The sequence below is a fragment of the Mustela lutreola genome, chromosome 6 (assembly GCF_030435805.1).
Source record: "Mustela lutreola isolate mMusLut2 chromosome 6, mMusLut2.pri, whole genome shotgun sequence".
Classification (NCBI taxonomy): Eukaryota; Metazoa; Chordata; class Mammalia; order Carnivora; family Mustelidae; genus Mustela; species Mustela lutreola.
In genome coordinates, this window is record NC_081295.1 from 120,867,043 (window position 1) to 120,891,499 (window position 24,457).

Here is a 24,457-nt window from a genome sequence, read left to right on the forward strand (position 1 = left end):
TTGGGATTGAGGCCTCCATCGGGCCTCAGCAGGGAGCCTGCTTCCTCCTCTCTCTCTGCCTGCCTCTCTGCCTACTTGTGAACTCTCTGTCAAATAAATGAAAAAAATATTTTAGAAAACAAAAAGAAAAGGTGCATAAAAAGAGACATAGTCCCTATAAAAGGAGGAAATCAGAGCGGGATCCAGGAGTATGGACTGAACACATTTGCCACATAAAATATTAATTATTCTAAAGCAGAGCTGTTATGCTAGCAGCTGACTTTGAGTCCTTTACCAATTTCTCAGCTCCCTGCATACTTCGATTTGGATAGTTGGGTTTATCACTTAGTTAGGTTAAGTGCTATATAAAGGAAATTTCAAGACCCTCCAATCCACATAGATCATGTTCTAAGCCCCTTCTCTATGCATATTCTGGAGATACCTAAACACTCAATGACAGCATCAGGAAATAAACTTGAAAAACCTTTTCACTCAGGTTAAGTTAATGACTAAATTTCAATTTCCTTTAGTTTATTAGAGACCCCCCCCCCCACACCCATAAGGAGATAGAGACTGTACTCTCCAATCAACAGCTTTAATTCTGTCATATCATCAGTTACTAGGAGTGCTGCTCCTTGAATGGTCCAGATAATCATACCACAATTTCTATCTACCATAATTTCTATCTACCATAATTTCTATGAGAAAGAATGCAGTGCCTTCATTTCAAGGTTAAGGTTAAATAATTTCCCCAAGTCTACAACACTGAGTGATGGTACATTAAGGTCCACATCAAAGGTTTCTCGATTTGCATTCGTCATCCTTCCACTTCCACAGCTCCTAAAAACACACACATAACCGATGTCAAAACATTACATATGTCTTCAAGGGAGAGACAAGAATACTCCTAAAAGGTTCAAACTTTTGAGCACAGCACTGCCTAGTACAGAGCTGGCTCACAATAGGGGTTCAGTAAAATATTTCACATACAATTGGATCAAACCTTTACAGCATTAAATTAAAATAATCCTTTCAATGAAGGAAATCCAAGTTTCAGAAGAGACTCTTCATACTTCATCTCTGACCGGCAACTGATGATGCAGAGTATCTCTGATGCTGATTGGTTCTCAGCACCAAGATTACCCAATCCAGTAACAAAGAAACGAATTCCTTGGTTGGTATTATTTGGGAAGTGGCCAAAGGAGGGTCACAGTCTCCACTGAGTAAGACTTACCTGCTCCATCTGTGCCCTGTCCTACCTGCTCTCCAGTATGGTGTGTCTTTGTTTCCTTGGAGGCTCCTGGATGACAGCTCTGACATTTATACTGATGGTGCTGAGCCCTCCCTTGGCTTGGGCCAGGGACACCCCACGTAAGTGCACACCTTTGATGGTAAGCTATTGTGGGGGAGAGGTAGGAGGGAAAGAAATTACTTTTGTCACTGTGTCTAGGCCATGTCCCTTAGAATATTGTGGTATTTTCTTCAATGACCACCCTTGTGGTATAGACCCCCAATTCTACCCAAAACAAAAGGATCCTGAATGCTTGTCCTCTTCAAGAGCTGCATAAGGGACCTCCACATATATAGGTCATTTATTCACAACTCTCCTCAAATGAAAGTTCTCCAGGTTTGTATCTCATTCCCTTGGGGTCTTGAGAAGACTTAGAAATAATGATTTCAAATTAATTCCCATGGAGTGGTTCCCTTTATTATGTTGAGTTATGCTAGAAAATAGGAAATTTTCTCTGAAAAATTTGAGGAGAATCAAAAGGAATTAGTAAGGTCTCTCCTAGTAGACCCTGTGTTATGTCTGCACTGGGTCAGTTATGTTGGTGCCTCTCCCAGACATGTGAGGATGTATCAAGAGGTCTCGTGGTCTCTTCTGTTATCTCCTTTCCTTTCTCTTGGGTCCCAAAGTTTATAAATCCTTCATCCCTACACTGGAGGTTCTCTGATGGAAGTTGGGGTTAATATTATCTCTATTTCTCAACCTGGAGCTATAGCCGTGATCCTTAGTACTTGAAATGACATTGTAGATAAGAAACACGTGTGGGTGTTCTTGGGTGTCTTGAACTTAATATATCTTCCAAGAACTTGGCACATGTTATTTTTCATTATGAATCTATGTTCAACCTTTCTATAATGGCAATTTCTCCTGCATCTTCCTATTGTCTGACCTGAACCCACAGGAATGGGTGCAACTAGTATAGGATAAGTTAAATGAAATTATGATGTTGTAAGTTAAAAATTGTCAAGTGTCAGGAATTTCATATGGTTCAGACTATATACCCCAAGCAGGATACAGAGAGAATGAAGGTTATTTACATAGGACTGAAAGCCACTATGCAAAAATGGAACTTATTGGCTTACTGAGGTCTTGGTCCTGAATTACATAGACTCATTTGTCATGTTTTCTGTGTCCCTTAATTAGCCATGTTTGGTTGCCTCCACTTCCAGTTCCTCACTATTTTTTCCCAGTTGTGTCATCATCATTACTGAGAATCCCCATAGTTTACACAGACCCTCAGCACTATCATAGAACTACAAGATGGGCTGAAACTTAATGAAATTTTCCTTTTTTTCCCCTTAAAATCACCTTTTCTTTACCTATCATATTTTTTAGAACACTAGGAGAAAGAGGAATTTTGTTTGAATTTCTCATAGGAAGTGGAAGGGATATAACATTTCATAAGAATAGAAGAGTATTGAAGCTTAAAGCCTCTTCTTATTTTCTAGGATCCTCACAGTGACTAATTCCCAGAACCCTGGGTTTATCCATTTAAGCCACAGATATTTTTCTGAGCAGCTATTTTGAACTACACTCTGTTCAAGACTCAGTGAATTCTATTTGAATAAGATAAAAAAAATCTCTACTATTATGGGTGTTATGTACTGACAGAGTAGAAAGCCCAATAAACATTTAAAACAGAAAAAAATTTCGGAATGCAGTAAGTGCAGTATAAACAGAACAAACAGTTCAGGGTATTGTGACAGAGAACTGGATTCCCTGACTTCAGCTGGAGCAGCGAGGGAGCTCTCCCTGAGAAAGTGACATTCAGTTGAGATGTGACTGATGAGAAGAAGCCATACATATGCAGGATCTGAGGGACAAGTGTTCTAGGGAGAGAGAATAGGATAGAGGCCAAAGTGTGGGAAGATGTTTGCTGAGTTTAAGGGAAAGGAAAGCTGGAGAGGCTGGAGTATGGGAAGCAAGCTGAGGAGTGCTCCACGGTCACCATGACCATGTTTTCATCATTCGGGGAATGCCCACCATGGCCTCAGTATTCACGCTCAGTGTTTGGTGGATGTCAGGGTCCTTTCACTTAGATTTTTGTCTCATGAAGTTTTACTTGTGTTGAAGTATGATATGGTTTTCTTTCATTAATGAAATGCTTTTTCAAAATCTTCATCTGCTAGTTCATGCAAACATGAACATAGCCCAAAGTCTATGCCAAACATTTGTTAAAATTGTTTTATTAAATTTTACCTCCAAAACAGGCACTAGAACTGATTCTCTCAGAAAGCTGTGGATTTGTAAGTGTCTTTCTATAAACTGCAACAAGAATGGCATTTAAAAATTGTTTATACCTGCTCTTGATGAGACAAAATTCCTTGGTCATAAGATTTCAACACAGATATTGTACTGGGGGAAATTCTAAATGAAAAGCTTTAGTTTTTACAGGAAGCTCAGAGGAAACTTGTGTGGAACAATTGTCCAGGAACAGTGACGCTACAGGCTTCTCACAGTCCAGCTTGGCTGTCAGGAACGTGTCACTGATGCAAAGTGGTGATTGAGTCAGTTAGAAAATATGTATCTGGTTATGCAGATTTTCTTGTTCGGGAATAATGCACAGGGAAAATAGTTACAGCTTTTAGACATCCTGGATTTGGTTTGTCCAATCACTGTTCACTTTGTTTTGGGTGAGACTGAAGCATTAGCACAGCCAGGAAGAGCCATCTTTTGGTTAGAATTCTTAGTAGCTTTTGATACTCTCTCATTAGGCACTATGAATGCTTTTTTAGAAATCTGGTCTCTGTACCAAGCTTTTTCAGGCAAAAGAAATTTCCTTGGGATAAGGTTTTTATCAGATAAAATATTGGCAAATTTTTCAATGTAATACTCAGCTGCTCCATAATTAATTGCAGCTTCTCTACCGCATATATATCAGATGGTTTAACTGTGGTTCTTACCCAGGGACAGTTTTGCTAGCACCCCCTACCCCTGGGGGATAGATCTATGTCTGGAGCCACTTACTGTTTTTCAAAACTGGGGTTTCATCTGACCTCTAGTGGGTAGAGGCTAGTGATGCTGATAGACATCCAACAATGCACAGAACAGCCTTTCAAAACAATTATCTTGTCCAAAAGTCAACATTGTGGTTATGGATTGTATTGCTTTCTTTTTTTAAAAATTAACATATAATGTATTATTTGTTTCAGGGGTACAGATCTGTGATTTATCAGTCTTACACAATTCACAGCACTCACTTGGATTGTATTGTTTTCTCATCCATTGTTCAGCTTGGGTTTTGAGTCTTTTTTTTTTTTTTTCCTTAGTTAATGTAGTTAAAGCATTGTCAATTTTATTTATTTATTTTTGAAAAACTAGTCATTACTTTCAATGTTATGTGATTGTTTCTTCTGGTCTCTATTTTATGTAATTCTGTTTTTTCTTTGTTATTTCCTTCCTCTAATAAATTTCCTCCAAATTTCTTCTTTTCTGGTTCCCTGTGGTATAATGTTGTATTTGAACTTTTTTCCTTCTTCCTTTTTTTTTCCCTTGATACTGACTGAAGAATAGAATTTTTATTAATTTTAGGTACAGAAAATTCAATAGTGCACAGTTAGTCCAGTTTGGTGGTCAGTTCTTTAGCCTTTGGCTTTTTTTTTTTTATTTTTTTATTTTTTATAAACATATATTTTTATCCCCAGGGGTACAGGTCTGTGAATCACCAGGTTTACACACTTCACAGCACTCACCAAATCACATACCCTCCCCAATGTCCATAATCCCACCCCCTTCTCCCAAACCCCCTCCCCCCGGCAACCCTCAGTTTGTTTTGTGAGATTAAGAGTCACTTATGGTTTGTCTCCCTCCCAATCCCATCTTGTTTCATTTATTCTTCTTCTACCCACTTAAGCCCCCATGTTGCATCACCACTTCCTCATATCAGGGAGATCATATGATAGTTGTCTTTCTCTGCTTGACTTATTTCGCTAAGCATGATACGCTCTAGTTCCATCCATGTTGTTGCAAATGGCAAGATTTCATTTCTTTTGATGGCTGCATAGTATTCCATTGTGTATCTATACCACATCTTCTTGATCCATTCATCTGTTGATGGACATCTAGGTTCTTTCCATAGTTTGGCTATTGTGGACATTGCTGCTATAAACATTCGGGTGCATGTGTCCCTTTGGATCACTACATTTGTATCTTTAGGGTAAATACCCAATAGTGCAATTGCTGGGTCATAGGGCAGTTCTATTTTCAACATTTTGAGGAACCTCCATGCTGTTTTCCAGAGTGGCTGCACCAGCTTGCATTCCCACCAACAGTGTAGGAGGGTTCCCCTTTCTCCGCATCCTCGCCAGCATCTGTCATTTCCTGACTTGTTGATTTTAGCCATTCTGACGGGTGTGAGGTGATATCTCATTGTGGTTTTGATTTGTATTTCCCTGATGCCGAGTGATATGGAGCACTTTTTCATGTGTCTGTTGGCCATCTGGATGTCTTCTTTGCAGAAATGTCTGTTCATGTCTTCTGCCCATTTCTTGATTGGATTATTTGTTCTTTGGGTGTTGAGTTTGCTAAGTTCTTTATAGATTCTGGACACTAATCCTTTATCTGATATGTCGTTTGCAAATATCTTCTCCCATTCTGTCAGTTGTCTTTTGATTTTGTTAACTGTTTCCTTTGCTGTGCAAAAGCTTTTGATCTTGATGAAATCCCAGTAGTTCATTTTTTCCCTTGCTTCCCTTGCCTTTTGCATTGTTCCTAGGAAGATGTTGCTGCGGCAGAGGTCGAAGAGGTTGCTGCCCGTGTTCTCCTCAAGGATTTTAATGGTTTCCTTTCATACATTGAGGTCCTTCATCCATTTTGAGTCTATTTTTGTGTGTGGTGTAAGGAAATGGTCCAATTTCATTTTTCTGCATGTGGCTGTCCAATTTTCCCAGCACCATTTATTGAAAAGGCTGTCTTTTTTCCATTGGACATTCTTTCCTGCTTTGTCGAAGATTAGTTGACCATAGAGTTGAGGGTCTATTTCTGGGCTCTATATTCTGTTCCATTGATCTATGTGTCTGTTTTTGTGCCAGTACCATGCTGTCTTGATGATGACAGCTTTGTAATAGAGCTTGAAGTCCGGAATTGTGATGCCACCAACGTTGGCTTTCTTTTTCAATATCCCTTTGGCTATTCGAGGTCTTTTCTGGTTCCATATAAATTTTAGCATTATTTGTTCCATTTCTTTGAAAAAGATGGATGGTACTTTGATAGGAATTGCATTAAATGTGTAGATTGCTTTAGGTAGCATAGACATTTTCACAATATTTATTCTTCCAATCCAGGAGCATGGAACATTTTTCCATTTCTTTGTGTCTTCCTCAATTTCTTTCATGAGTACTTTATAGTTTTCTGAGTATAGATTCTGTGTCTCTTTGGTTAGGTTTATTCCTAGGTATCTTATGGTTTTGGATGCAATTGTAAATGGGATTGACTCCTTAATATCTCTTTCTTCTGTCTTGCTGTTGGTGTAGAGAAATGCAACTGATTTCTGTGCATTGATTTTATATCCTGACACTTTACTGAATTCCTGTATAAGTTCTAGCAGTTTTGGAGTGGAGTCTTTTGGGTTTTCCACATATAGTATCATATCATCTGCGAAGAGTGATAATTTGACTTCTTCTTTGCCGATTTGGATGCCTTTAATTTCCTTTTGTTGTCTGATTGCTGAGGCTAGGACCTCTAGTACGATGTTGAATAGCAGTGGTGATAATGGACATCCCTGCCGTGTTCCTGACCTTAAGCGGAAAAGCTTTCAGTTTTTCTCCATTGAGAATGATATTTGCGGTGGGTTTTTCATAGATGGCTTTGATGATATTGAGGTATGTGCCCTCTATCCCTATACTTTGAAGAGTTTTGATCAGGAAGGGATGTTGTACTTTGTCAAATGCTTTTTCAGCATCTATTGAGAGTATCATATGGTTCTTGTTCTTTCTTTTATTGATGTGTTGTATCACATTGACTGATTTGCGGATGTTGAACCAACCTTGCAGCCCTGGAATAAATCCCACTTGGTCGTGGTGAGTAATCTTTTTAATGTACTGTTGAATCCTATTGGCTAGTATTTTGTTGAGTATTTTCGCATCTGTGTTCATCAAGGATATCGGTCTATAGCTCTCTTTTTTGGTGGGATCCTTGTCTGGTTTTGGGATCAAGGTGATGCTGGCCTCATAAAATGAGTTTGGAAGTTTTCCTTCCATTTCTATTTTTTGGAACAGTTTCAGGAGAATAGGAATTAGTTCTTCTTTAAATGTTTGGTAGAATTCCCCCGGGAAGCCGTCTGGCCCTGGGCTTTTGTTTGTTTGGAGATTTTTAATGACTGTTTCAATCTCCTTACTGGTTATGGGTCTGTTCAGGCTTTCTATTTCTTCCTGGCTCAGTTGTGGTAGTTTATATGTTTCTAGGAATGCATCCATTTCTTCCAGATTGTCAAATTTATTGCCGTAGAGTTGCTCATAGTATGTTCTTATAATAGTTTGTATTTCTTTGGTGTTAGTTGTGATCTCTCCTCTTTCATTCATGATTTTATTTATTTGGGTCCTTTCTCTTTTCTTTTTGATAAGTCGGGCCAGGGGTTTATCAATTTTATTAATTCTTTCAAAGAACCAGCTCCTACTTTCGTTGATTTGTTCTATTGTTTTTTTGGTGTCTATTTCATTGATTTCTGCTCTGATCTTTATGATTTCTCTTCTCCTGCTGGGCTTAGGGTTTCTTTCTTGTTCTTTCTCCAGCTCCTTTAGGTGTAGGGTTAGGTTGTGTACCTGAGACCTTTCTTGTTTCTTGAGAAAGGCTTGTACCGCTCTATATTTTCCTCTCAGGACTGCCTTTGTTGTGTCCCACAGATTTTGAACCGTTGTATTTTCATTATCATTTGTTTCCATGATTTTTTTCAATTCTTCTTTAATTTCCCGGTTGACCCATTCATTCTTTAGAAGGATACTGTTTAGTCTCCATGTATTTGGGTTCTTTCCAAACTTCCTTTTGTGGTTGAGTTCTAGCTTTAGAGCATTGTGGTCTGAAACTATGCAGGGAATGATCCCAATCTTTTGATACCGGTTGAGTCCTGATTTAGGACCGAGGATGTGATCTATTCTGGAGAATGTTCCATGTGCACTAGAGAAGAATGTGTATTCTGTTGCTTTGGGATGAAATATTCTGAATATATCTGTGATGTCCATCTGGTCCAGTGTGTCATTTAAGGCCTTTATTTCCTTGCTGATCTTTTGCTTGGATGACCTGTCCATTTCAGTGAGGGGAGTGTTAAAGTCCCCTACTATTATTGTATTATTGTTGATGTGTTTCTTTGATTTTGTTATTAATTGGTTTATATAGTTGGCTGCTCCCACATTGGGGGCATAGATATTTAAAATTGTTAAATCTTCTTGTTGGACAGACCCTTTGAGTATGATATAGTGTCCTTCCTCATCTCTTATTATAGTCTTAGGCTTAAAATCTAATTGATCTGATATAAGGATTGCCACTCCTGCTTTCTTCTGATGTCCATTAGCATGGTAAATTCTTTTCCACCCCCTCACTTTAAATCTGGAGGTGTCTTCGGGCTTAAAATGTGTTTCTTGGAGGCAACATATAGATGGGTTTTGTTTTTTTATCCATTCTGATACCCTGTGTCTTTTGACAGGGGCATTTAGCCCATTCACATTCAGGGTAACTATTGAGAGATATGAATTTAGTGCCATTGTATTGCCTGTAAGGTGACTGTTACTGTATATGGTCTCTGTTCCTTTCTGATCTACCACTTGTAGGCTCTCTCTTTGCTTAGAGGACCCCTTTCAATATTTCCTGTAGAGCTGGTTTGGTATTTGCAAATTCTTTCAGTTGTTGTTTGTCCTGGAAGCTTTTAATCTCTCCTTCTATTTTCAATGATAGCCTAGCTGGAATTAGTATTCTTGGCTGCATGTTTTTCTCGTTTAGTGCTCTGAAAATATCATGCCAGCTCTTTCTGGTCTGCCAGGTCTCTGTGGATAAGTCAGCTGCCAATCTAATATTTTTACCATTGTATGTTACAGACTTCTTTTCCCGGGCTGCTTTCAGGATTTTCTCTTTGTCATTGAGACTTGTAAATTTTACTATTAGGTGACGGGGTGTGGGCCTATTCTTATTCATTTTGAGGGGCATTCTCTGAACCTCCTGAATTTTGATGCTCGTTCCCTTTGCCGTATTGGGGAAATTCTCCCCAATAATTCTCTCCAGTATACCTTCTGCTCCCCTCTCACTTTCTTCTTCTTCTGGAATCCCAATTATTCTAATGTTGTTTGGTCTTATGGTGTCACTTATCTCTCGAATTCTCCCCTCGGGGTCCAGTAGCTGTTTGTCCCTCTTTTGCTCAGCTTCTTTATTCTCTGTCATTTGGTCTTCTATATCACTAATTCTTTCTTCTGCCTCATTGATCCTAGCAGTGAGAGCCTCCATTTTTGATTGCACCTCATTAATAGCTTTTTTGATTTCAACTTGGTTAGATTTTAGTTCTTTTATTTCTCCAGAAAGGGCTTTTATATCTCTCGAGAGGGTTTCTCTAATATCTTCCATGCCTTTTTCGAGCCTGGCTAGAACCTTGAGAATTGTCATTCTGAACTCTAGATCTGACATATTACCGATGTCTGTATTGATTAGGTCCCTAGCCTTCGGTACTGCCTCTTGTTCTTTTTTTTGTGTTGAATTTTTACGTCTTGTCATTTTGTCCAGATAAGAGTAAATGAAGGGGCAAGTAAAATACTAAAAGGGTGGCAACAACCCCAGGAAAATATGCTTTAAGCAAATTAGAAGAGATACAAAATCGTGAGTGGGGAGAAAGGGGATAAAAAGAGGTTCAAAAAGGAAGAAAGAAAAAAAAACAAAAAGAAAAGAAAAAGAAAAAAAAAAAGAAAAGAAAAGAATTTTTTAAAAAAGAAAACACCTAAGAAAAATGTGAAAATATATATATATATATATATATATATTAGATAAACTAGTAAAAAATCGTTAAAAAAGAAAAAGGTAACAGTTAAAAAAAAATTTTACCCGAAGGCGAGAAAAAAAAAAATGAAAAAGAAAAAATTAAATTAACTGCAAGACTAAAAAAAATCACAGGAAAAAAGCCATGAGTTCCGTGCTTGGCTTTCTCCTCCTCTGGAATTCTGCTGCTCTCCTTGGTATTGAAACCGCACTCTTTGGTAGGTGAACTTGGTCTCGGCTGGATTTCTTGTTGATCTTCTGGGGGAGGGGCCTGTTGTAGTGATTCTCAAGTGTCTTTGCCCCAGGCGGAATTACACTGCCCTTACCCGGGGCCGGGGTGAGTAATCCGCTCGGGTTTGCTTTCAGGAGCTTTTGTTCCCTGAGCGCTTTCCGTAGAGTTCCAGAGGACGGGAATACAAATGGCGGCCTCCTGGTCTCCGGCCCGGAGGAGCCGAGAGCCCAGGGCCCCACTCCTCAGTGCGCCCTCAGAGAACAGCGCCCAGTTAGTCCCGTCTGCCTGACCTCCGGCCGCGCTCCGAGCTCACCGAGCCTGCGACCGGTTCAAGGTAACACGGAGCTGGGAGCTTACTGTCAGCTCTGCCTCTGTAGCCGGCTTTCCCGTTCCTATACCCGCAAGCTCTGCGACACTCAGACACCCCCGATCCTTCTGTGACCCTGCGGGACCCGAGGCCACGCTGACCCCGCGTGGGCTTCGCCCCGGTTTAGCCTCTGGAGTGATGTCCCTCAGCGGAACAGACTTTTAAAAGTCCTGATTTTGTGCGCGGTTGCTCCGCCGCTTGCCGGGAGCCGGCCCCTCCCCCCGGGGTCTATCTTCCCGTCGCTTTGGATTCACTTCTCCGCCGGTCCTACCTTTCAGAAAGTGGTTGTTTTTCTGTTTCCAGAATTGCTGCTGTTCTTCTCTTCGATCTGCCAATGGGTTTTCAGGTGTTTGCAATCTTTAGATAAGCTATCTAGCTGATCTCCGGCTAGCTGAAGCAGTCTCAGCTTGCTACTTCTCTGCCATCTTGACTCCTCCCGCCTTTGGCTTTTCTAACTTGGCACTGTGAATCACCAACTTTGGACTCAGAACATTGCCTTCCCAGAACAGTGGATCTCACCGTATCTGTCATTGCAATTTGACCTGATAGCTTCCAACAGCTTAAGAAGTGCTCATTTGTCTTCCAAATTAATTTATATGAAGGCCACTGTGGTGCAGATCTTCATGTGGACCAGACAATGCAGTCTGGCCTCTCTCTTAATCATGTGGGGAATCTCCATGTTAGGATACAGGGCAAGCAGGAAGACATCCAGCTCAGTGGGATCCTTATCATGTGCAATCCCTACTAGCTAGTCTTCTTGTTTTCCACCAAGGTCCTGACAGGATTAACCCTAGTTCCAGGGACAGGAGGCTTCTTATCGGGGTTTATCTCCCTGTACTGGCAGCCTTCTTTTTAGCCCAGGCCAGCAATCTCTGCTTCTTTTTTTTTTTTTTTCAATGTTTAAATCACAGTAATGTTATTATTATTTTTATTTTTTACAATGCCAAGTAGTTCTAAAAGTTATAAACAGTAACACATGGCAGTTGCAGCAAGTGAAAGAACAGCTTTAAAATATGTCTGCACATGACAAAGGCCTGTTGGTTATAAATCAATTTCGTCAGAAACACTGATGTACTTGGTGCCTGATCCCAGTCAAAAGGATCCTACTGTACCCAGGCCTGTTTATCATCACCTACACTCACACACGCAGAGCTTTCTTTGTGGTAGAGAAATTGTGATTTTTAAATTCTGTAACTTGCATTCAAGAATTCTTTCTTCCATTTACCATGTTTGAGAATTTAGACAATTTAACTGACTTAATTAGTTGGAGACTAACTGCCGCTCAGCAGAATCCTACCCCTTGCTAGGTGGGATCCTGCCCAACTTATAATTGTTTAATACAGACAATTAGATCTTCAAATGTACTTGGTTTAATTTTGTTCTTTAACATTAGGGGGAAAATAGTAAGAAAACCAAACAAAACAAAGCAAACAAACAAAGCATAAATTTGAGTAAACTGCTATTAGTCTGCCATACTACCCAGTCCCATTTTTCTCACACATAAATTTGAGAAACAAATACCTCCTGGGAATGTTGTGAGCATTCAACTCAGTTAATCCACCGAACAGTGATTTTTGGGTGACGATTGTAGTTACTTTTCCATTGGTGTGTCCTCAAATACACAAATTAAGAAGCATCAGGTTTTGAGGGGTGCACCCAACTATCTCTCCACCTCTATATTATAGAAGCTGCAAATCCTGGCTTAAAAATCAATACAAACATTTCTTTTAACAAAAATGCTAGAAATGTTTGCATAATTTTGGTTTTAATTATGCACAATTCTTAGATTGTTTTCTCAGCATATTCCTAATTATCTTTTAAAAAAAAATTTCTTTTCAGCGTAACAGAATTCATTGTTTATGCACCACACCCAGTGCTCCATGCAATACGTGCCCTCCTTACTACCCACCACCTTACTCCCCCAACCTCCCCTCCACCCCTCCCCCCCGGCCCCTTCAAAACCCTCAGATTGTCTGAAAAGCAATCTCCGCTTCTTCTCTTGCTTTGCCTCTGGTCTGAATCTGTGGGCCAGCTTAAGCAGTTGAGTAGCTGTGTGGCTGTCCAAGGCTTAGGAACTAGTTAGTTGTGAGAGGAACTTTTAGACATTTATAGCCCTTTGTGGCTACATGGAATGTATTTGACAAAGTGGGTGAGAACCCTTTTGGGCTGCATGTCCTGTCCTATTCCAAAATTCTTGGGTATTTTCTGAAACGGGGCTGACCACCTTGTTGGCCTCCTGCTTCTTCACCAGGGTCCAGAGCCACTCTTCAGCTTCCTTTCCTTTCAGCATCTTGGATTGTTGGTGAAGAGAGCTGAACTTTTTCTTTTAGTACAAGCATTTATAGCATAAAGTTCTCTTGTGTTTTCTTTTTCTTTTCTTTTCAGACATATTTTGATTTGCCATTTGATTTCCTATTTGCCCATTGCTTGTGCAGTAGTGTGTTGTTTAATATTTACATATAAATACTTAATATTTACATTGTAGATTTTCCAGCTTTTATTGTTGGCCTTTAGTTTTGTACCAATGTAGTTGGAAAATATACGGGGTATAATTTCAAACAAATAGAACCCCAAAATGTTAACAGTGCTGAGGTTGAAAACACTGATTTATACTGTGCTGCTTCTCAAAACTCTATAGACTCACAATTTATACACACACTTACTTTCCAATTCAGGTCTTTGTGGTTTATTTCAGTTTGTTTAAATACAGAAATAATAAACTATAAAGTTGTATAAATTCACCAATTTCTTGTTGAGCCCATTCAATCAATGCAAGACACAATCTTTATTTTTATACTATTTGCCTTTTGTAATGTTTTTGAATATTTCATGATTTCTCAATCATCGCCATCTCTTGTTATCTTTCAACAACATGCCTTTATAAGGCATAAATTGTGACTGCCACAAGTATTTTTCTGTAACTTGTATCAAACTTTTGTATTAATTCTACATTCTATTCTATAGATAATGTCAAATGCTCCCTTTTCTTTGTCTCCCTTTTAAATAGAGGTATTTTCCCCATTTTTAAAAATTTCTGTGTTAATTATACTTGAATAAAATTTTTCTTAGTTTGATTCAACATAAAACAGAAAGATCAACATATACATACATGTATACATATTTGTGCATGTATATGCATATATATGCATATATATGTATACATATATTCTTGTGTATGTTTACATATATTGGACTACAGAAGCATATGTGACTGGTTGACCAATTAGAGCTCTGACGTATTTGATCCTTTACTTCATAAGACTTGATTTGTCAAATGGGTTCTGCATCAAAATCTTTAATGTAATCTGGTTTTCTGAGACTTCTAAATTTGGAAATGTAAAGATGGATACACTGTATTATAACCATGGTTTTAATCTCCGTAAAATTCCTCACTCATATGCCTTTGAATTCAGTATATAAGTCAAATATTACCACCCCATGTGATGTCTCTAAACATCCTTCTCCTTGGTCTCCCTGTCTGCTTCAGTGAACTGTTTTCACTGGTTTCTATAGGAAGTTTCTCAGTTCTTTCAAGCTTTTGCACAGTTACATGACCTTGACCCGAAACGTGACTCCCTTTACCCCAAACACACACACACACACACACACACCAGCTCACATCTACTTAATCTTTTATGTCACATCTGGAATGTCACCCTGAGACCACCTCTCTGGCACTCCAAGGAAACTGAGATCATCCAATTATTCTCGGCTCTAGAACTGCACACGTCTCCTGGGACATTTCTCACCCCGCACAAAGTCTGGCCTGGTTGGGTTTTGAGCGTCACTTTCCCTGCATTTTCAGCTCCAGGAGTGGAGGGGACGCTTCTGTTTCCTTCTCTGGATTCGCAGGGGCGGCAGGGGATTCTCAGCTCGCACCAAACCGAGGGTTCAGGGGGCGAGGAAGTAGGTGGGACGTGTTTAAGGCGGGGGAAAGGGCTGTGGGAGGCGAGGAGGGAGGCCCGTGTCTGTCAGCCGCAGGCGTCCAGGAGGAGGCGGTGAGGGGCAAGGATCCTCGCTGTTCTGGCTGGGGGTCCGCCGCCGAGCCCGGGACCCAATGGCCGCCTCTCCCGCCGCCCGCAGAGGGAAGACGGGCGGTGTGTGCTGGTGGTTGGGGGCGCCGGGGGAGCCAGCGAGGGAGCCGCTGTCAGCGTCTTCCAGGAGCCCGCGGGTGACTGGATCGTCTCTGTCCCCACAGCACATTTCCTGTTCCTGGGTAAGTTCCAGTGCTACTTTACCAACGGTACAGAGCGGGTGCAGTTACTGATCAAAGCAGTCTATAACGGCGAGGAGTACGTGCGCTTCGACAGCGACGTGGGGGAGTTCCGGCCGGTGACCGAGCTGGGGCGGCCCGTCGCTCAGTCCTGGAACAGCCAGAAGGACTACATGGAGCAGACGCGGGCCGCGGTGGACACGTACTGCAGACACAACTACGGGGTGGGTGAGAGCTTCACGGTGCAGCGGCGAGGTGAGCGCGGCCGGGGCGGAGGTTGGGGGAAGGGGTGTGTGTGTGTGTGTGTGAGAGAGAGAGAGAGAGGGAGAGAGAGATAGAGAGAAACTGTGAGACAGACTCGTGGTGAGCACACAGGGTCTTGAGCAATTACAATTTAGAAGGATCCCTGTGAGAGTGCCCTGTCAGGGACACTGTGGTCTGTTTGTGTCACTGCGCAGAGTATGTGGTTGTGATTGTATGGTTGTGTCCCTGTGTGGTTGTGGGGACAGTGCAGTTGTGTCCCTGTGTGGCTGTAGGGCAGTGTGTGAGAGTTGTGCTCTGAAGTGAGGGGGGCAGAGAATGAGTGTGAGCTGGCCTGTGGGCCTGGATGTGGGGGATGGGCTGGGAGAGTGGGTGTGAGGCGAGGACACAGGAGGGGACATCTGACATCCTTGGTGGCCCCTCAGGGAGAGGTGAGGGGAGCTCAGGAGCTGCAGGTGCAGGGAACACTAGGCAGGTGGTGGAGACCTAATGGTGGTGGTGGTGGAGACCTAAAAAGTGTAATGTGCCACCCAGAAGCTCCTTGCTTTGTTTCTTAGCATATGTATTCGTACACACTTAAAATGATTTTGAAACTGCATTTTTAATTATATTTTTGTTACAAAACATATTGATACTGCTGTTTTTATAATGATAAAAGTATTTAAGGAGTTGCATATGATTTTTTGATATAGTTGTAACAATTCGCCTCACATTCCCCTTTGCTAGACCTTTTTCAATACTGCCACATGCTCAATTGAAAATTTATCTTGTTAATTTTTAATCTCTATTTCTTTGCTTTCTAAGATTATTGAACATTTTTTCATGTATTATCTGTCGAATCACTTTTACCATTTTAAAAATTATCTACTGTCTATTATCTCTGGGGTTTTGGTATTTTTCTCAGTGATTTTATGCATGCTCCATAAATAAGATTATGAGCACTTTGCTGACATTTGATCTAGCATTTTCCCTAGTTTGTGGTTTGTATTTTAGTTCTGTTTATTACTTCTTTTGCTAAGGATGTAAACATTCTTATTTAAGGAAATATACTACAAAATTGTTAGCAGTAATTTCTTAAATCTATCATTTTATGGTATTATAAAAAGCTTATCTTGTATTTCTCCTTTTACCAAAACAGAAATTACATTTATTCAGGCTTTAGTGTCAGGGATGGTCTTGGGCACTAAGGATACCTATTAGTGAGTCTCAGACCTTGCCCTGAACTCAAATGTTAGTTGTAAATGGGAGACAATTATAAAATGATAACAATTCTAATAATAGATATTTTTATACTGCAAAAAAGAAGGATTGATCAACTGGTGAAATTATGAGAACTTTTTTAAATAAATGAGTTTCCTTGCTCTTTTTCCTCTTTCAGGACTCTCGCTGTTCTTGGACTTAGCTCCCAGAGCTAGAGAACCAGCTCTGTCTTTCCTGCTTCCCAGGGTAGAACCATGTCTGGCTTGTTCCAAGGTGTGAGCGTAGCATTCCCGGGATTTCATACTCTCTTTCCCTATCTACCTCAAGCTGTTTCCCAATTTATCCACCCTGCTTTGAGCAACAAAACAAAGATAATAAGTAGTTAACACATACTGAAGGCTAAATTCCAGTTACCGTTTTACATACTTTGGTGCATTAATCTTCACATAACTATAAGAGCTAAGTTGATATCACTATTCCCCTTTATACCTTAGAAAGCTGGGGCACAGAAGAATGTCAAAATTCTCCCAGGATGAATCAGTAAAGTAGCAGAGTCTGGATTTGAACCCGGTCAGCCTGCTCCAGAAATTGTGCTTTTAAAACACTTTATGCCTTACAAAACTTGGAAACACTTCTACAAGGATTAACTGCTTCATACTATGAAAACTAAATCCCACAAATTTCCCCAATAGCTCTCAAATCGAATGGACCCATGCTGTCAGGATGAAACTCAAGGCTCACAATACTGGTCTTATTGGGCTACATGGTCAGCTTTGGGGGAAGCCTGCTTGAGACTCAGCCTGGGACCAGAGACTGGAGGCAGCCAACACCAGAGACTGAGTCTGTCGTCCTCACTGAGTCCCTCTACCTCTTCTCTTCTAGTGGAGCCTACAGTGACTGTGTATCCTATGAAGCCCCAGCCCCTGCAACAGCACAACCTCCTGGTCTGCTCTGTGAATGGTTTCTATCCAGGCCACATTGAAGTCAGGTGGTTCCGGAATGGCCAGGATGAGGAGTCTGGGGTCGTGTCCACAGGCCTGATCCAAAATGGAGACTGGACCTTCCAGACCCTGGTGATGCTGGAGACAGTTCCTCAGAGTGGAGAGGTCTACACCTGCCAAGTGGAGCACCCCAGTTTGACGAGCCCTGTCACCGTGGAATGGAGTGAGAAGCTCTCTGACCTCCTAAGTTCCTCACCCACTAAGGAGGGAACTTTGCTTTTCCTGAGTGTCAGGGTTCTCTCTCCTTACACCATGTTTTCATTTGCTCCAAGATCTCTTCTCTTCAGCACAGATCACTTGGGGGTAGCCATGTGATATCCTGTGGTAGAAATCCTCTGATAATTCCTAGATATCCTGTGATCATTTGTACAGATCCTGTATTCCCTGGTGAGGCAGTTATGCCTGGCAGGCAGAACAGGCAGAACAGAGAACATGTTTTGACATTTTCCATGGCTCACAGGTCATGGTTCCCTCTTCACACTGGGGATCAGTCCCCTGCCTCGGGCTGGGCTTGTGCTTCAAGCACTGTTGCTGTGAGTTGTTGATTGTGGTCTCAGAAGAGTCACATCCTCCATAATGTAGGGACCTTCCTGACTTGAGAGGAATCTAATCTTGACTCTGTCTTTCATTATCTGTGGTGCCCTGCACAATCTGTTCAGCTTCATGGACCCCGGGCTCCTCATCCATTGATGCTGAAGTAGTGGATTTGTCAGAGCTGTGATATTTAAAAAGTTCAGTGCCTAAATTTTGCATTTCTGCAATGTGATTTTTAAATTTCTTTCCCAGAAATTGCCAATTATTCGATATCTTCAAGGCAGCCTGCCTTCCTCATTCTCAGAGTTCTCAATCCCAGAGTGTCCATTGAAATTCAATTTGGTGTAAAAATGACTAAAACTGTTTCTTCTCTCAGGGGCACAGTCTGGGTCTGCACAGAGCAAGATTCTGAGTGGAACTGGAGGCTTTGTTCTGGGTCTGCTCTTCCTCGTGGTGGGGCTGTTCATCTACTTCAGGAATCAGAAGGGTAAGGCACCTGTTGGTGAGACTCCATAGAGACCCTGTGGGGGAGAAATACAGCTTTGATCAAATAAGGTCTCTGTGTACCAGTGGCCCTGTATGAAGCCTTTCTTTCCCAATTTGACCTCAGATTTCTAAGAAATCTAAAAAACAGACCATGGTTATTGGGTTTTAGCATAAGAGGTTATGTCCTGTAGAGATAGAGAGAGGTTAACAAGCGTGGGGATCTTGGTTTGGGATCCTGGGCCAAATGCACGAAGAGCCACTAAAGCTAGTGAAATCTCACTGTATTTGTGTGTTGGAAGTTTCATGGGTCACATCTTTCACTTTTTCTCCACTTTGGCATCATGTCATGTGGGTTGTGTTGTTAGAGAATCTAAGGGGCGGGTCTGGAGCTGGGACCTTATGTGTGGGCACAATTTTACCTCATCTGTTAAGTATATGTCTTCCCTTCTCTTTCCCAGGACACTCTGGACTTCAGCCAGCAGGTAATGCTCTTTCATCTTCTTTAGTGATAGATTTGGTTATTCCGGAACAGGTGGTAAAGGTGAAAGACAGAGAAAATGGGAAAGACTTTGGATCAGGCAGTTTACACTGAAGCTTCCTTCAGTGTAAATCAGGCAGTTTATACTGAACCTTCTGAAGGCCCATGTTGTAGTATAGCTTTGTCTCATGGAGACCTAAGAATATGTTCTTCTTACTGCGGGGCTTTAATTAAGACCCTGGGAGAAGAGGCTGCTTGGAGAGGTGAGTCTGGAAGCAACACTCTGCTCTGTCTCTGCAGGTCTCCTGAGCTGACGTGGAGATGGTGACACTCCAGGAAGAACCTTCCTTCCCAGCTTCTTCGCAGAGTGAAAGGCTTCCAGCTCTCACTCCTCCACAATTACAGTGCTTTCTCAGATGTGGTTGGCCCGGCTTCAGTGACCTTGCGGCATCTGTCCTCCCGGTGGCTCTCTCTGCCCCTTCCTTGACCTAGACGCCCCAGTGTGACTGCAGTAACTCATCTTGCCTTCTCTCCCGGTACCCTTCTGTGTGGCCCTTCCTGCCTCCCTTGCATGGGAGCTCACCTTCTTCTCACGTGTCTTCATAAGCTTTTCTTAAATAAACATGGAGTGAAAATCATCTGCTTTGTATAGTTTCAAGGAAAAGAAGCATAAAAGAAGACAAAGGGGGGATTCCGTCACAATAAAATAATAGTTTTTGTTTATATTCTAGAATTTTGCTCAGGATGTAGATCATAGAAGGTATCCTTGTTTCATTCCCTGTTTATTCTTGGGCTTTATGCATTCTGTAATTAAACATGTTTTCTGGGTCTAGGAAGAATCCCTTAATGACCCACATGATGTTGGTGCTCTACATGTTTGTGTTCTCACACACAAACACACAAGTCCCTTTGCACCATGGGATAAGGAAAGGGGTCAAAAAATATGAGAAATGCAAGTACGCTTTTTTTTTTTTTGAAGATTTTTTAATCTATCTGTCGGGGTGGGGAGTGGCAGGCAGAGGGAGAGAAGCAGGCTCCCCGCTGAGTGGGGAGCCTGATGTGAGACTCAGTCCCAGGATCCTTGGGCATGAACTGAGCCAAAAGCAGATGACTCCGTTAAATGTCTGAGCCACCCAGATGTCCCAGAAATGCAAGTAAGTTAAGGATATGATGCCCTTAGAATTTTTGTAATCACATTCTTTTGTCTCTTTATCTTTGGTTTTTTTAATTTCATTTTTAATATTTGAATTCCATTTTGTTTTTTAAATACACTCCATGCCCAATGTGGGACATAAACTCATAACCCTGAGATCAGGAGTTGAATATTCCATTGACTGAACCAGTCAGGTGCCCCTTTCCCTGATTTTTTATAGGAAACTAAAGCTGAGTAAACCCCTTTCCTTATACTGATGGTGAGCTCTATCAATACTTCCATCTTTTTCTGTCTCTCAGATAAACTCGGTGGCATGCTGACACTCTGGCTTGGGATGCAGCCTTCCCCATAACTAAGTCTCAGATCATCTGGACAAAGCGTGACTCTAGGGGAAAAGTTGCATTTCTGACCCTTCCAGATTGTGTATAAACTTACTGTCTACAGGAATATCCCAGAGAGATATTATCTTAGTAGAAATCAGAAGCAGTGCTGGGAAAGAAAGGGGAAGTTATGAATCTGATGTCCATATAAACAATGAAATACTATGCAACTGGAAAGAAAAATAACACTTTACTATAAAATAATCTCTAAAGCATTTTTATAGGTACAGGAAAATTTATATAGCACACTACACTTTAATAAGATAGAGGAAGAGAATAGGAATATATAGCTATATCAACTCATTTTATATATATCACATCTATCATTTCTAAGCCACATAATTCTCTATGACAATAGAAATATTTTTTTTTAGAAAAAAATGGTCGTATCTTGGGCAAAATGAATGAATACTTTGAAAGGAACAGAGATGAAGGCTGGACTTTTCTGAATATGTCTTCTTTAATAATTTGAGGAAATTTCAACTATTTTATATAATAAAAGATTTAAATAAAAAGTTTAGAAACACAGTACATAAAAACTAAAACCAGACTGCAATGATGAAACAAATGTGACAAAAATTATATGGTGGGAGACACACTAGAATGTAAACCAAATATTTTTGGCCCTTTGATAAAACACTGTGGAACTGTAATTGTAAATCAGTACATAGTTCTAAATTCCTTAGACTTCAATGGTATGAGTTGGAAAGGTTTCAGAAGAATGCCCCTAGATTGGTTAAGGAGATGATGAGTTCTGCTATCATATTCTGTCTGAATAGTCACTTTGAAATGTAAATCAAATCTAAGAGTAGACAATAGATTCAGAGGTTCATTTCAGGGTAATAGAGATTTCAACACAATTTTTCTACTATCAGAGACAGCCATAATTATCAAGCCAATTCGAAGTTTATTTTATGCATGTTTTGGTCCTATCATGCATTATTGATGTGAAGAAGTTTATCAACCTGTGGGAGTTTAATAAGCTAACAGTCATGTATCCAACATTTCTATGGCTTTATCAAACCCCGTTTGATCCCAAGGCTGCAACATTACTTTTGTTGTGTTGTCCAAGGTGAGACGTTGTGTCATTTATGTTAGATTCTGGTGTGACATTATAATGTAGAATTAAAATGTATGGCAGGAATATTTCAGTGGAGATGCTTTCTGTTGCCAGTGGAGAAAAAACAATCTAATTTGCTTTATTTTCCTTTAACTCCTTGTCTCACATGGCAGACAGATCCAGGGTAGCTCATCTCCAGAACTGGTCAATTAATCAGACCCGTAATGTCTCCAGTGATCCTGGCACTTTGTATCTCATCTCTCTATCATACACCACATGTCAGTGTTCCTGAAATGGTAGTAGGGTGCCTTCAGTGGCTTTAGGCTTCGTTTTCTTTCATAATTTACAAAGGCAGGAAAAGGGAATTGTTTCTGTTCATATGCTTTAAGGGAGAACTAAACATTTTTGAGTGTCCCCAGTGACCTACTTCCCCACACATTGGGAGAACCATGGGATTACTGTGGTATTCTCAGACAAACCATGCCCCATCCTTTGTGGGCTGGGCCTGCCTCACCTGATGGATTGGAAAGATGGGAGCAAATAATCTTGTTCAGGAAGAAAGAAATGTTAGATGCAGTAGAGGAGAACAATTTCATGTAAGGAACTTATAGTATCAGGTATTATTAGTGTTATTATTTTTAATTATTTCCTCATGAAGGATGATTGATTGTTGAGGACCAGCATCATGAAGGTTTTGAGGTTGCTTTTTTTTTTTTTTAAATACAGGGTATTAAATGGCAGCTATAAACCCAATTGCAATTAAAAACAGCAACTAAGCAAGTGGATTATTTGTTTGTTCTTAGAAGTTAGTGTGCTCATACTTAATTTTTAAAGAAACATGCATTTTCCAGAAAATTTTCAAACAAAAACATTAATGAATATTAAGTTTGATACAATGCTAAAATCTGTTCTGCATCAATTTTGATAGGCACTCTTTTTGGAATTGGTTCATTATTGGTTAAATACACAAATACAGCAGAGTCCAGAATTAGATTCTGAACGGTTGAGTTCAGCTTAAAATAGCATTTCAAACATATACAATGGGGAATGTACAGTCTCTTCAATAAATGGTGTTGGGAAACTGGACAGCAACATGCAAATAAATGAAAACGAATCATTATCTCACTATATACCCCCCCAAAACCAAAAAATGGATAAAGACATGAATGTAATACCTGAAACCATATAACTCCTGGAAGAAAACATAGGTGGTCAGTCCTTGACATCTATCTTGGTGATGAGTTTTTGAAATAGTACATCAAAGTTAAAGGCCATAAAAGTAAAAATGAACTGTGCAACTACATGAAACTAAAAAGCTTTTGCACAACAAAGGAAACCATCAGCAAATGAAAAAGCAACTATAAAATGGGAGAAAATATTTGCAAATAATATACATAAAGAACTCTTTCAACTTAAAAGCAAAAAAGCCCCAATCTAATTATAAATTGGGTAGAGGATCTGAATACACATTTCCCCAAAGCATCCATACCAGTGACCAACAGGCCCATGCAAAGTACTCGATATCACTAATCATTAAGACAAAGCAAATCCAATCCAAAACTGACATATCACTTTACACTTGTTAGGACGGTATTATCAAATAGACAAGAAATAACAGGGGTTGTTTTCAGGGATGTGACAAAAAGAACCCTTATGCGCTATAGGAGTGAAAGTAAATTGGTGCAGCCACTATGAAAAACAGTGTGAAAATTTCTCAAAAGGATTAAAAATAGACATATCACAGGATCTGGGGATTCTACTTTTGGGTATTTAAACAAAGAAAATTAAAACACTAATTTGAAAAGATTGTTGCATCTTCATATTCATTGCAGCCCTATTTACAGTAGAGAAGATATGGAAACAACCTAAGTGTCCATCAAGAGATGAATGGGTAAAGCAAAGAAGGTATACATACATCAACAAAAATTATTTAGCCACAAGAAAGAATGAAGTTTTTCCATTTGTGACAACATGAAGAGAATTTTAGGACATTATGTTAATTGAAATATGTCACAGAGAAAAGGCAAATTAGAGTGATCTCACCTATATGTTGAACTAAAAAAAAAACCAAAAAACAAAACAAAAAAAAAACCAAAACCCCTAAAGAGCCAAACTCACAGACACAGAGAAGAGATGGGTGATTGCCAAAAGTGGGAAGTTGGGGGTGGTAAATGAGTCTGATGTGTGTAGTAGGTAGCTATTTCTTCTTAGATCAAGAAAATTCACTTTCAATAGATTTTTAAAATCTAGATATAGAAAAATTAAATGCAGGTGTTGAATTATGTCAAATAATATTTTATGATTCTATGAAGATGGTCATATTTCTTGCCTCCTTCTTTAACTTAGTATGATAAAATGCATTAATTAATTCTTAAATGTTAAAATAACCTTGCAGTCTGGGAGTAAATTCCAAATAGTCATGATGTATTGTACTTTTTGAATATCACTGAATTCAATTTGATGATTTTTTCTTAAGAATTTGACATCTGTCTTTATAAGAGTGACTAGTCTGTATATTTCTTTTGGTTACAGTGTCCTTGTTAGGTTTTCAAATAAAGGTTATCCTGGTCTCATTTTTTACTTACAAATTTTTTTCTCTTTTTACTCTTTTGGAGGTTTGTATAAATTAGGGTGGTTTCTTTTTTCAATATTTTGAAGAATTGACTGGAGAGCTAAACTTGTGGTTTTGTTATGGAACAGAATGGACTTATTTTCTTTATTATATAAGAAACTCTTTATTTTATACATCATTTGTGAGCTTTGGTACATTGCATATTTTGAGTAATTTATCCACTACATATAAAATTTATTTTTATAAACTTATTCATAATATTTGTTATTATTACTTCATGATGAAGAATCTGTGGGACTAAAAC

The 24,457-nt window shown here is 39.9% G+C and overlaps 1 protein-coding gene and 1 long non-coding RNA gene across 3 annotated transcripts in view; both read left to right on the plus strand.

Moving 5' to 3' along the window:
- Positions 1-1,162: 1,162 nt before the first annotated feature.
- The window catches only part of LOC131834285 (DLA class II histocompatibility antigen, DR-1 beta chain-like), an 83,351-nt gene continuing 60,056 nt past the window's right edge, over positions 1,163-24,457 (plus strand). The window contains exons 1-6 of one of the 2 annotated variants that reach the window (XM_059178732.1): positions 1,164-1,350; positions 15,014-15,283; positions 17,372-17,653; positions 18,401-18,511; positions 18,969-18,992; positions 19,289-19,626. In XM_059178732.1, the coding sequence (XP_059034715.1) occupies positions 1,251-1,350; positions 15,014-15,283; positions 17,372-17,653; positions 18,401-18,511; positions 18,969-18,992; positions 19,289-19,302 (801 nt within the window). In that variant the 5' untranslated portion in view covers positions 1,164-1,250 and the 3' untranslated portion in view covers positions 19,303-19,626. Of the gene's footprint in view, positions 1,351-15,013; positions 15,284-17,371; positions 17,654-18,400; positions 18,512-18,968; positions 18,993-19,288; positions 19,627-24,457 lie in introns of those variants that run through there. The other variant, XM_059178734.1, reaches the window with a different exon arrangement.
- Positions 22,932-24,169, plus strand: LOC131834289 (uncharacterized). Its single transcript, XR_009354810.1, has 2 exons — positions 22,932-23,767; positions 23,832-24,169. It is a non-coding gene; the product is annotated as an uncharacterized LOC131834289 (long non-coding RNA).